Raw genomic sequence first — 13,844 nt, forward strand, 5'->3', positions numbered from 1 at the left:
AGAATCAGATAGTGAATATTTTTGGCATTGTGGGCGATACGTTTCATACCATGAAAGCAGCACAGGTCATTTGTAAAGCAAGTGGGTAAGGTTATGTTACAGTAAAACTTTACTTATGAAAATGGGCAGTAAGCTGGATTTGGCTCACAAATATTGTATCTAGATAGTCACTTACTATGTAGAAGTATGGTCTTTGGCGAAGAATATAGATTGGCACCCTGCCTCAGTTACTAGCTCTCTGTCCATAAGAAATTTCTTTTAAATATTTTAAACCTCAATGTCCTTATCCAAATAATAGTGATAATAGCTAAAAAGAAGAAAATGAACATATACCAAAGAAAACAATCTCTGGGATGCAGTAAGTACTCAATTGATATTAACTATTGTTATAATTATTAAGCAAGACAGTGGAGGGAAATACTGGAAAATCTTATAAGAGCATTGAGAAAGAAGGAAATAAATGAGCCTTGGTGTCACTTTAAGGATATTCATTTATTGAAACATAGTTGAACTACATTTTTATGGTAATGGGCTTTGTGCCATCAATTACAACTCAAGAAAGAGAATTATGACCTTCAGGTAAGAGTACACAATGATTCTTCTCTCAGGACACTGATAAAATTTAAGAAAGACCAAAAAATTACTAGTTATCATTTTTAAAAAGAATTAGTGATTTAAAAAATATCTTATTCAAATTTATTTTATGTATACACCTGAAATTTTAGATATATTTGTAATGATTGTCCTCCACTGGAGACAGAGTAGAGCTGGGAAAGGTTTGGAAAGGATATGTTAAACATATCACCTATCTAGACAGGTGAACAGATGAGGATTCACTAAAAAGATTAGGATGTTTTAGCTTGAGACAACAATATGGGAATGGCATGTAGTATTTTGGTCAAGACTATGGCCCCATTCTTTCATTCCTGGCATTGCAGCCCATTATTAGCTTGTGACCTTGCATAGATTACCTAAAGTCTATGAGTTCACTTGTTTTCACCTGTGAAATAGCCATATTAATGGTATCTCCCTCAAGAGGCCATTGTGGAAATTACACAGATAAATCTTTTTACTTCATTTCTTGGCACATAGCAAGCACTCAGTGACAATATTTGAAGCTTCTAAATTTAATATGAGAGGATCAGTGTGAATACATACTCTTTCATATCCTGGAACAATTGAATGGAGATGAGGATGCCCTTATATTATTGATAGGTGAATTTGATGTACATAAGGGGAAGTTTGATTTTTTTTTTTTGGACAGGCAGAGTGGACAGTGAGAGAGAGAGAGAGACAGAGAGAAAGGCCTTCCTTTTGCCGTTGGTTCACCCCGCAAATGGCCGCTACGGCCGCCGCACTGCACGTACCCAAAGCCAGGAGCCAGGTGCTTCCTCCTCGTCTCCCATGCGGGTGCAGGGCCCAAGGACTTGAACCATCCTCCACTGCCTTCCCGGGCCACAGCAGAGAGCTGAACTGGAAGAGGAGCAACCGGGACAGAATCCAGCACCCCGACCGGGACTAGAACCCAGGGTGCCAGCGCTGCAGGTGGAGGATTAGCCAAGTGAGCTGTGGCACCAGCCGGAAGTTTGATTTAAATCACAGGTTCTAAGCATGTAATCTTCTTTTCCTCATGAACTGTTATAGGCTGAAAACCAATATATTTAATAAAGGATTCAGGGATGATAGCATCATCATGGATAACTAAAGAAACAATGTTTGATAGTTGTTAGTAAACTCATGGTTAATGTCAAAGAGAACAGGACTATATTTCTATAAATACTCACATGTTGGACTGGATATTCCCCAAGGTTGCTACAGTGAAGCACAATTCTCAACTTTAAATGGCTAACTGCTGTGTGAATTAATCAACTCTTCTTTTAATCTTGATTTTCTCATGATGATGACAGATAAGCATCAGAAGACTTCAAAGTCATTATTGTCTCCTAGTATTATAAAGCCACTGTAAACATCATCCTCCTCCCCGAAAAAACAAAAACAAAAACAAAAACTCAATAGCTTTGAATGAAAAGCTTTGGAAATATGAAGCCTTTGTACTTAGAAAACTTCGTTAGAATTCTGACTCAATAAGCAAGAACCTACTCAATCAGATAATGCAGACACAGTGCATATTTTAGATGTTTCAAGGAATTTTCCCTGATTCATTAGAAACACAAGTGAAATTTCAAAGTCCTAGAAGACACTGATTTGTTCTATGCTTCCTTTACAAATTGCTGTCCAGAACATGCGTTTCAACTAATGGCTATATGGATAATAGTTACAAGAGTGTCCTCTGTGTATGGAATGATTATGGGAAATATAATGGAGTTAGTTAGGGTCATCAGGATGGATGTGACTTAGAGAGTTGTCCTTCTTTATCAGAGAATCAGAAAGATATGCTTTCAAAGTTCTAGTTCAGTCACTTACTAGCCACATGGCTTTGGGGAATGTAATTTAACTGCTGTGAATATTCACTTCATACTTTTTAAATTGAAATTACAGCACTCTTAAAAATGTGGTGATTAAATGCAAGAAACAGATATATTTTAGTAATATAGTACTTAAATGAGTATCATTTACAAATTAAAGCATTGAGCATAGTACCTGGAATAAAGGAGGAATTTACCAAATATCAGTTTTCTCTTAGATGTTCACAAAGCCAGATTTTATGTCCAAAGGAGTGAGTCTCCTATGCAGAGGGAATACTGAAAGTCTACACAGTCCTTCAGTGGGTTACTGGGATTGTCATAAGCACAAATAGACTGGTGGAATATAATTGTCCCTGAGCTGGACAAGTACTAAGAGTCAACAAGCAGTAAATAAGTTAAAAGAGACTGAATAATCAAAGCCAATACCAGGAAACAAAACCATTGATTTAGTGCATGAATAGTCAAAGCTATAGTGGTGATCAATGACAAGACAGCATGGTCTGGGTACTAACATAATTTCAATATGAAATAGCTCTACTGGTTCTAAGAAATAGTGTAACTTACTTTTGGGACTTCTGTTTTTAAAACATGGGCTGTTACTCTTGTCCCAAGGTGACATTGAAAACCCATGATACCATGTTCCCTTGCATTTTTACATTGTTTTGGCCAAGTGACATCTGGAGTCTCATAGGGAGACAGTGAAATAGGCCCCAAATGTAAGAGGTTTACAGATGTGACATAAGCTCCAGAGCCCTCTTAAGGCCATGAGGTGTTTGATTTTGCCAAGATATTTGTAGAGATTCTTCAAATTCTAAATGCTTTACTTTACTTCACAGGTAACTATTGTGCTTGTAGGCAAGATGGCACTGGGTGGAAATGATCTTCCTGACTCCAGTAAAGGGTACTATTTGTTGTATCATCATGGATACAAATGAAGACAGTGACAATATCACATGTTACCATCTGGACAGAATGGAGGTGAGAATGAGGTCAATCATGTACTCATCATCCCTCTCCAAGTGTGCTTTTCAGCAGCTTAGGTCTACAATCATGCATTTTGTGTTTATCTATGGTAGTGTATTCTGAAGACTGAACTATGCAGTATTATAAGAGGCAATCATTTATGCCTGGTACCCATGCTTCTGGGTATGAGTGGAGGTAAGTACAGATGAAAACCATAGATATTTAGGAATTTTGTGACAGCTACAGACAAATGTGAGAGATAAAGAAGAAGGCTGGCTGATGCTGAGTCCAAGTTCCTAGGGAGATCAGTCTTCAGTGGACTCACTGTGATTTATATTATGTTACTGACTGCATAATGAGAATCTTGATTTTTTTTTTCGCTGTACTCAGAGGTGATTAGGATCCAGAAGACTGATGCTATTAAAACCCACAAGAAAATGATGCATTAGCCAAACAGTGATTTATTCTTTTATAATGAGAATGAACTGCTGAGTAGGGTAGAACATTCCTGTCAGTTGGTTAGATTGTCTTTCCAAAGCAAAGTTTATACAGGAAGGCAATTACAACCAGATTGCTCGGAGACATGGATTCAGAGCACAGAAGTTAGGTGATCATCTTAATGGCTTATGGCACAAATTTGGATGGTTTGATGCCTCTACCACACTAAAGGGGTGGGTTGGGGGGAACTGGACAAATGTTTTTCAGGTCAACATTCCATCTTTGAAACTAGAAAGATTACAGGTGCCCTATGTTTCTTTAATTGCCTCCTTGTCTAGACTCCACTATAGTTCTGTTAATAATTCTTTTTTAGGACTTTTCACAAAATGACTAAATTCTGTCTTTCTATGTGGCACCAATCATGCAGCAGATCTGTCTCCATAAAACTACATCCTTGATTGGACCTGGAAGTTCCTCCAGTCTTTGCAGTTACAAGTCACATCTTTGAGTAGGTTACATATCATCATCATCCATTGTCTGGATTCTAATTATTTTCTCTCAGAGAAATTTGTTCTCATTGAAGTGGATGATATATAGTGGATGGTGTCAGTACAACAAAATTTTGAAGTGGTAAAATGATTGTTAGCTAGTTGGGAGTAAAACATTATCCCCAAATCCCGTTCATATGCTCATTCTAGTTGTTCAATCATAGATAGCATACAAGAGGTTCTTGATTAGGAATACCTCAACAAGAGGCCTTTAGAAGTGGGAAATGAACGGCAGTTCATAGCTCTGGGTTGATTATATTATTCTGAGAGGCTATGAATTGTGGATATTGTTTGGGGATTAAGGTATTTTTTTCAAACAAAAGTTAAAACAATAAATAAGGTGATACATCTTTGTAAGAGAGCCCATGTTGATAAATTGTGGTCTGAAAATAGAAATAGATTGGTGATTAAGTGAACTGAATGCTCCTATCAGCATTGGGGTTGGTAAGGAAAGTGACTAGAAGGTGTTAGGGTTAGTACTTTATTATAGAATTTGTGAAGAGAGATCAGGATACATCTAGGTAAACCCAGATCACCAAAAGTTCAAACAGATCTACTTGTTAGATGATCTTATACAATCCCAGTACTGCAGTGAGAATTTCTTGATATAACTGGAATATGTGCATTCAGGTCTCCTTGCTATGGGAATTTAAGGAGTAATGTGGAAGTATAGCAGGCAACTGATGAAGGAGACCCTTTGTGAATGCAAATAAGGATTGGCACAACAGTTAGTGAGGCACTGATGGGTGAAAAGTTCTGTTCACTTGTTCTACAGGATGAGATATAAGGTCCTAGCTAGATTTAAGTATTGAAGCCTCAGCGCAATTCTGTAAGAACAAGGCCAAAGCACTTCCTGTTCTTAGAGACTGCAATCACCACTAGGGAATATGGGATTACTGATATTTCTTTAGGAGATCTATTATGGGGACATATTTCAGCATCAAGAATCAAGTAATTGAGGGTTGATCATTACCAGAAGCCACTGATCATAACTGGATATCCTTAACATCTTAGAATTGTGCCTCTTCAGCATACCACTATTTTTGTCCAGAAACATCAGGGATCTACACATAGAGTTGATGCGTATCAAGAATGCCAACACAATGAAACCACCATTTCTTGAATTTTGCAGACAGACTAGTATTACTATAAGTTCCCCAAGATTTTTCAGATGAGATGATTCAGCAGCTGTCTGTCATTCTTTGCTTTTCAATATCCTCAAAATAGGTAAGAATCCTAGAGTGGTTCATAAGGGTACAGATCAATAGCAATGTGCAGTGATGCTAGATGGTGGCCATATTGAGTCCCCTAGAGAAAAGAACTACCATGGGATTTCTTATGTATTAGTGGCGATTCATTTGACCAAGTTTCCTGTCCAAGGCAGCAAGGGCACACTGTAGACATAGGAATTGATGATGAGACATCTCCCCCAACTTTCACTAATACTTTCAGAGGTCATCATTATTCCAGACCATTTTGACTTGGCCATAAGATATGCTGGGAGCTCAGGTAGGGTTCTCAGGGAAGTAAGCTGTGATTGGTAATGTTTGGCTAAATGTATGTTCTGGTAAGAAGTGCTGTCCCTCAAATAAGTGGAACACCAGTTCCAAACAGAATGTTTAAATGGCCATATAATCTGATTTGTCAATAATCAAGAGGTTCTATTTGTTGGGCAAGTAGGAACCTTTACATGGCAAGAAAACGCATATCATTAAGGAAGGGTGGAAATGCTGTGGTTCCAGGAAGGTTAATTTGTGTTGAAACTGATCATAATTAATAGAGCAGGATCTAGCCTCTAGGAGAAGAATATCAGCAGAATATGGGAATGTAATTAGAACTTTAGCCAAAGGTCCTAAACTAAAAGAGAACTAGAATGTAGAGAAATAAGGGTGAGGGTAAAATGCTTGGGCTGAATTCTAGGCAAACAAGATACAGGACTTAGATTAGCAAATAACCATATCTCACCCAGTGGTGGGTATTCGTTTCCCAATGCACTGCTAAGGTTATTCTCAATGACTCAGACTGGACAGAATTTTGCCCATAGGCTTTTAGTACTCTTGGGGAACTCATCCCAACTGCCAAAAAGTCCTGTGAATTGCTTCCATCCTTGTTGGGTCAGGTTTGGTGAAGGGTCACTTTCTAATGAACAAGATCTGGTTGTTTAAATTCTCAGAAGCGCAAGTTCATAGCTGTAAAGTGATATCACAGATCCTAATTTGTATTTTAAAAGTTAATGCAGGATATAAGTCAGTAAGGCTGGGGGTGAGAGGGACATGAAGTTTGCAAAGTGATCTTCCTGGGCTCTTCTTACTGGTAAGGTGAGTTATTTGTCCTTGCTGGGGCTCGAGAACGTTTGGCAAGGCAATCTCTTGCGAAATGACCAGATTGGCTACAGTAGAGACACAACTGAGTTTCTTGCTGGCGGGCACGTTTGGCTGGGGTGAGAGGCAGCTGGCCTCCTCGCAACTGTGTAGGCTCTTCTTTTGGTGGTAGACCTATGGAGCTAGAGAGGGCTTGGTGGTGGATCAAAGAAGCCAATACTGGGAGCTGGGTCTCTGACTGTAGGAGCTCTGGTCTGTCATTACGTTTCTTTTCCAACTGAATGCACTGAGTGATAAGGTCTGGAAGGTTGTCCATATCTGTAACACTTTCTTCATCCAGCATGGGATCAGATAGTCCCTCTTGGAATAGATCATTCTTATTGATTTCATTACAGCTCAGATGTGGGGTCAGGAGCTGTAAAATAGTAGTGTCTTGATCAGAAGAGGTATTCCCTTTGACAACTTGAGCATTGATCAGAGGATTCATTTCCTGTTTTGTGGCTTCACCAAATGACCGCTGGAACTCAAGAACAAAGTTCTCATATTGTTTCAGCATAGTATTTTCGTTGGGCCCAGATGTGACCCTATAGCTTTTCATCTGCTGAGATATGTAGTCGAAAAAGAGTTTGACCTTGTCACCATCAGTAGGATTGTTCCTCTTGAGAGCTGTCAAGTAGGTAGTCACTTGAGCAAGAAATCCTGAGAGACTGGCAGGGTCATCATGAAACTGGTCAAAGTGTTCAAGTGAGCAAGGTACAGGCATCATGGCTGAGGCCAAGGTAGGTGTGCCTTGGCCTCTAAGAGCAAGGTTCTCCTTTGCCAGATGCTGCATTTGTGATTGCAGATTCAGATTTTCTGCCTGAGGAAAGGAAGGCTCTACCTGCAAGGTAGATGATGATTCTGTGCACTCCTCCATTATATCTCTTGGAATCAGGTTGGACTGAGGAGAATTGAGTAACAGTACTGGAGATCAAAGGATAGACAATGAATTTCTTCTATAGTCAAAGAGGCAGTGTTATGAGCAAATAGCCAAGGTTCTTAGTTGTTAAGAAGTCCCAGGGGATGCTGAGAACTGAGTTGAAGAGATCTCAATAATTGTGGTCCGTCCCTCAATGTTGCCTCTTCTTTACAGAGAAGGCCAATGTTCTGCACATTCAGAAGAAATGTATTACCTTTGAACACATAGAGGATTTGGAATTAAGAAGATATATACAACAGTCAGAGTAGTTTTCTCTCTTCCCTCCCTTTCTTTATTTTTTATTTATTTATTTAATGCATCCAACAACTACTTATTAAGTACCTACTGTGTACCACTCCCTAGGGGCTAACATCTTGGTGGGGAGCACCAATGAACAAACAGATAATTTTGGGTAGCATGACTGCTCTGAAACAAGGAGAGGAAGGAGGGAGGCAGTGGTGGTGGCAGTAGTGGTGGTAGGTATCTTTCTGAACCCAGGAGTGGAAATGGCAGGCAAGTATCACAGCAGGCCCTGGCCATCATCATCATGCTTCCAGCCTTACAGAGCATTTTGCCAAGTCGCAGGGCTCCTCTGGGCTGTTGACGGTGCCAGTGCAAGCCTCTCAACTCCATGGCCTGAGAGGATGGTAGGTTGCCCAAGGCTCCAGCTCATTCTTACTCACAGCCTGGCAGCCATACCAGAAAGTGTGGCAGAAGGCAGCTGGGAGCAAGTGCGCACTCCAGCAGTGGCACAAAGTGCTGAAGGTGGAAAACCCTGAAGATGGGCACTGGGGCCTACTGCCCAAGGCCTTGGGGTACCAGGTTCTGTGCTCTGGTTGGGATGGTGAGGGTTGGCACCAGAGGGACAGGGGAGGCTGCCTGCCCAGCGGTCCCAACTGGCCTCCGAGGCCCCTGGCTCTCACCTCCCAACCCCCACTGTGGCCCATGTCCCTCTTTGGCAGATGCCTCAGACCTGCAGGGGCAGCAGCTGCTGGCTGGCTTGGACAAGGTGGCCCACGATCTGGAGCAGCAGGAGAAGGTCATCACCAGCATCCTGTGGATGCCTCTGGAGCAGAGCCAGGCCATACAGGACAGCGCCAAGTGTCAAGGAACTCAAGGTACTGCTGGGTCAGGGCACAGGCTGGCCTCGGGGCCCCTACTCACCGTCAGACCCCTGTGGAGTCTTGGGATAGTCCCTGCAGATGCTCACTGTGAGCAGCTGGGCACCATAACCATGTCCTGAACTGGCCGGGGAGGCACATTTCTGTTACCAGTCTGAGTTCTAGACCAAGGATTAGGCCCTTGTGAAGGTGCCTAGTCCTGGTGCCCCCCACTCCCTGATGCATGCCTAGGAGGCAGCTAGCAAAGCTCATGTGGCCTCAGTGGGGCTGTCCAGCACCTACTTAGCACCTGGCCCAGGCTTGCATCAGCAATGGTGTTGGCTACTCTGGCTTGAGTGGCACCACACCAAGCACTGTAAACCGGGTAGTGCCAGGCTCTGAAATTTCAGCCCAGCCGCCAGCTGCTTGAATCCAGACATACCACTGAGGCCTTCTGGCTTCCCCGATTCCATCAACCTGCCTCCACTGTCATGCACCTGGTGATGGGTGGAGCCCTGGCAGGTGCCCTGCGTCCCACACCTGCTGCTTCCACAAATGGTTTCCCCATGTCCTCCCAGCAGCCTCTGTGGTAGGGATTACCAGTCCTGTTACAGCCAATGCTGGTAATACCTGTTGCTTCACAGTCCACCTTCATCGGTCTTCCCTGCCATACTGATTAATAATGCAGGCTGCAGGGCTGGTGCCCAGGCTCCCCAGCCGCTCCCACTGCCCCTGAAGTGCAGGGGTCTCCACATGCCTATCCCAGGCACATCCTTGGGGAAGGGGCTGCTGACCCAAGGGGGTCTGGTCCACACAGCTGCTGTGTATTGAACCCAAGAAGATGCATAGCATGGCTGAGTGTGAAGCCTTTGTCCAGGCCCTCCCAGGCAGCAGCATGGCACTGTTGCTGAAGACCCAGGTGGAGGACACCAACCAAAAATATGAGCACCTGATGCAGGTGCTGGACTTGGCTCAGGAGAAGAGGATGACAGGCGGGCAGCAGGGAGGTGATGCTGGGCGGGAGGGGCCCAGTGGCATCTGCTGACTCCCAGCTTGTGTCCTCACCTCCCTTCTTTATACTATTGGGTTGATTTTCCCTCAGACTAGCCTTGACTTTAAAGTATTTTTTTTAAATCAGACACCCATAGAGTTTTATAATCCAAAGTGATTGTGAGATTGTCCAGGCCAAATTTATATTTTTATAGATGAGAAAACAGAGACTCAGAGAGACAAAGATGTCTGCTCCTGGTCACAAAGCTAGTTCTTATCCAATGTGGCATGCTCATTAGGACTGCTGTCTGAAACAACACTTCCTCCAGGACCACAATGCGCTCATTTCCATATACTGCCCAAGAATACAGATAGCTCAAACTCCTGGCTCCTCAAAATGTGACATGGTAACAATCAGCACTAGCATCACATTGGCAATTGTTAGAAATGCAGAACCTCAGGTCCCATCCCAGACTACTGCATCAGTTTTCATTCTTTAACAAGATTCCTGAGATTATTAGAATGTGCGCTGAAGTTTGAGAATCACTGCTCTAGAGGAAACAACCCAAATTGGAATAATCGCTGGTTGGACTTCAACCTCAGTGCCCCATACTTAGCCTGCATTGCTGATTGCTATGACAGTAGTTAAACCATTTGTTATGGTTCCCTAGTCCCTGCCTGAGGTCACATTTTGTTGCCATGGAAATGTGATTCATCACAGAGAAGATGAAGAGGTAAGATTGAGAACCCCGCAAACAGGAACTGAATATTCTTGAGAATATAAAGATCAAAATGTTCAGCGGTCCTTCTACCTTGATAACAATAAAGCAACCAGTAAAAATTTAAAATGACTCCCAATCATACATCATCTTAGTTGAACTATTACACATTTCCATTCCTCTCATTTTCCTTTCCTTGTGTATTATATTATTTAAATGTATTTAAATTGTCCTCATCACTGAGTCTTTTTTTTTTTTTGGACGGCAGAGTGGACAGTGAGAAAGAGAGAGACAGAGAGAAAGGTCTTCCTTTTTTCCGTTGGTTCACCCCCCAAATGGCCGCTACGGCCGGCGCACCGCGCCTATCCGAAGCCAGGAGCCAAGTGCTTCTCCTGGTCTCCCATGTGGGTGCAGAGCCCAAGCACTTGGGCCATCCTCCACTGCACTCCCGGGCCACAGCAGAGAGCTGGACTGCAAGAGGAGCAACCGGGACAGAATCTGGCACCCCGACCGGGACTAGAACCTGGGGTGCTGGTTCCATAGATGGAGGATTAGCCTAGTGAGCTGCAGCACAGGCCGAGTCTTTAAATATAAGATTGATTCTGTCTGCAGATTTAGTTGATGGTTCCTCCTCTTTAGACATACAGAGAAATTATTGGAAGCCTGAATTAGTATAATATTGGAGGCAAAAAACCCTGACCTAAACACTAGTATCAATCAGTTACACAAACTTGAAGAACACATTGGGACCTCTTTTTCCTTTTTTAAATCTGATGAGGATGATGATAATCTGGTCTAACTCAGAGGATTGTGGTAGAAATAATAGATTCTTGGAGTGGCAAAAAAATGAGATTTGCTTCCAAAATTGGTCTAACGCAGCTGAACAATGCCCAGTAGTGAAAATTTACCCTTATCACATATTGCCAAAGTAGGGCATAATGTCATACATCCCTTCCTGTCTTCTTTTCATTATCTCACCAGTATAGTGTCCTGATGCACCTTCTAGACACCTTCACTTCCCAAGCACTCACACATGGCTTCATCCCTGTCATTCCTAGTAAGTATCAGTTGGTTGTAAGTTAGTTTACTATCAGTTGATGCCTAAGCATCAACTTGATCCCATTCTCTAGAAAATATGATTCCATAGGTCTGAATGTACCCCAAAGTGTATATTTTAATGAGTGGGCCAATTGACTTGGAAGTCAGTTGGTCCCTGTGCACACTATTGTCCAAATGAATCTCAGGTATAAATAATATTAATAGTGACACGTGGAAGTAGAGATGAAGAGGAAACGTATTAGGAAATAGGAGTTTGGCCCTCAAATGACATAGAATGGGTGGTACTAGGAACTGAACAGGACTTGGTTCCCCAAACTCATGAAGATATTTAAACTCTGAAGTCTTACATTAAGAGTTGATACTGTAATGCTAATTGTGGCATCTGAAAGATGTATCTAGGGGAAGTCTTTAGATCATGGGAGGGGGCTTGCTCTCAGAAGGCCATTCTTGTGAGAGAGTTGATTATTTAAGCTGAGTTCAGTGTAGCTTCTCTATTTGCTTCCTGACTCATCATGTGATTGTTCCTCCACACCTGCATCACTATTGCCAGACTCCACCAGATACCAGACTAATGGGGCTGCCCAAAGCTGAATGATGAACTATAAACTGTAAACTAAAAGAAAACTCTTCCTTCTCAAGAAGCTTATCTCAAGTACTTTGGTTAAACTAACCAAAACTTGACTAACACAGGTGGTGCCCTATTGTGCTTCTGCATTAATCTCACAAAATGCCCACATTATCTTTCATAACTGCTTATGTATCCCAGGAAGCAGAGCACAAGAGTTAAGCAGGCAGGTTCTAGAATCAAACTAACCTGGGTCCAAATCCTGGTTTGACAAAAAGCTTTATGATTCAGGGCAGGTTACTTATTTTATCTAAGAATTGGTTTCCAAAGTTAAAATGAAGATAATACTAATAGGTACCTCATAGTTGATGAGGATTAAATGTGATGAAAAGAGATTAGTACAACTTCATGCAGATGGCAAGTGCTCCATAAATGTTAGCTATCATTATTTTAGGTCCACAGTCTGTTATCTGTGTTTTGGAATCTAGAATTTATTTTGTTCAAATTTTAGAGAGGTAACACAAAGTACTTCTGTTTATTATATAATACATCTTCTGTTGTCTGAGGAAATATCTCTTAATTAAACATCAAACATTATTGTAGGAAAAATGTCTCAATATTCACACTAAAAGGGATAAAGGCTGAGTCTATGTCAATTCAGGTCAATTTTTGCTGCCAAAAGAATTTTGAAATCAAATTAATGAAAAAATACCCTTCATTCTTATAGAGCTTTTTGATTTCAGAACTGAGATAAGGGATTATGGACTTCAACCACAATCTCCTACTCCTCTTCTTTTGATTGGAATGATATGATTTTAACTTTGCCTTCCCTAACCCTAATTTCTAACCTTTCTTTTCACTATTACAAGTCCCAGATCTCTGTTGAAGTCTTCTGTATCTTTACAGAATTATGCATTCAAAGTTTCACAGAATCTAATTTTCCTAATTATGTAGCACTGGTGAAACACTTGCTAAAATTATAAGCATTAGCCCAAATGCAAATCATACAACAGTACTGTTGTCAATGGCAATTACTTAATCCTCCAAGAAAATCTAGCTTGCTTTATCATTTTGGAAATCACTTTCCTTTAGAAGTCAGTGTCCTATTAGATTGTCTCAAAGGATCTTAGGGCAATGCTTGTCAATCTAAAGGAATTCCAGATCATAGCCTTGAAACCAAAGCAGAGATAGAGCTGGAACCTCAAAAGCACAAGCTTAGGAGACTGAACCAGTGAGCTCAGGCCAGGTGTGATATAAAACTGGATACACTTAAATGATTCATTAAAAAGTACATGTTTCAGCTACAAAAACTACAACAAAATGGGTTTAATATACTATTACATGCCATTCTGGGTTTTCTGCTCAGTTTTACCAAAGCCTTGGTTAACAGTTTCTCTGGACATAAAACTACTCTACACTGGTGTACTCTGAGATCTATTTGTAGAAGAGCCTGTGGTACACTGTTGCTTAGAAGAGATCTTTGTAATCTTACAGTGTGTGAATTTCAAGCTGTTCTACCTAACCCACTGGAGGAGAAGCTTTTTTCTAAGGTCATGATTTTACTCATAGCAGCTGTACTTCCCACTCTTGAACTCCAGACTTTCTAAAGAATGATGTGGCAATGAGAGCTAAACTAGGAATGTAAATAACTCTCCAGGGCTATACTGGTTAGACTTGTCTGGACACATGTGAGCACCATCTATACCTACAACCTTGAGCAAATCAATTCCTCTTTGTCTGTTAGATTCTTTTTCTGT

General features: G+C 41.5%; 1 protein-coding gene across 1 annotated transcript; it reads right to left on the reverse strand.

The window, feature by feature from the left end:
- Positions 1-496: 496 nt before the first annotated feature.
- Positions 497-7,854, reverse strand: RTL4 (retrotransposon Gag like 4). Its single transcript, XM_002720214.4, has one exon. It carries the CDS (start codon positions 7,610-7,612, stop codon positions 6,683-6,685), a length of 930 nt encoding a protein of 309 aa, XP_002720260.3. The 5' UTR covers positions 7,613-7,854; the 3' UTR covers positions 497-6,682.
- Between the last annotated feature and the right edge of the window lie 5,990 nt (positions 7,855-13,844).

This window comes from Oryctolagus cuniculus, chromosome X (assembly GCF_051225735.1).
Source record: "Oryctolagus cuniculus isolate XC-2025 breed Fujian yellow rabbit chromosome X, ASM5122573v1, whole genome shotgun sequence".
Taxonomy (NCBI): Eukaryota; Metazoa; Chordata; class Mammalia; order Lagomorpha; family Leporidae; genus Oryctolagus; species Oryctolagus cuniculus.

Coding starts and splice junctions, on each gene's coding strand:
- RTL4 (XM_002720214.4), bottom strand. CDS start 7,612: ATGGAGGAGTGCACAGAATCATCATCTACCTTGCAGGTAGAGCCTTCC.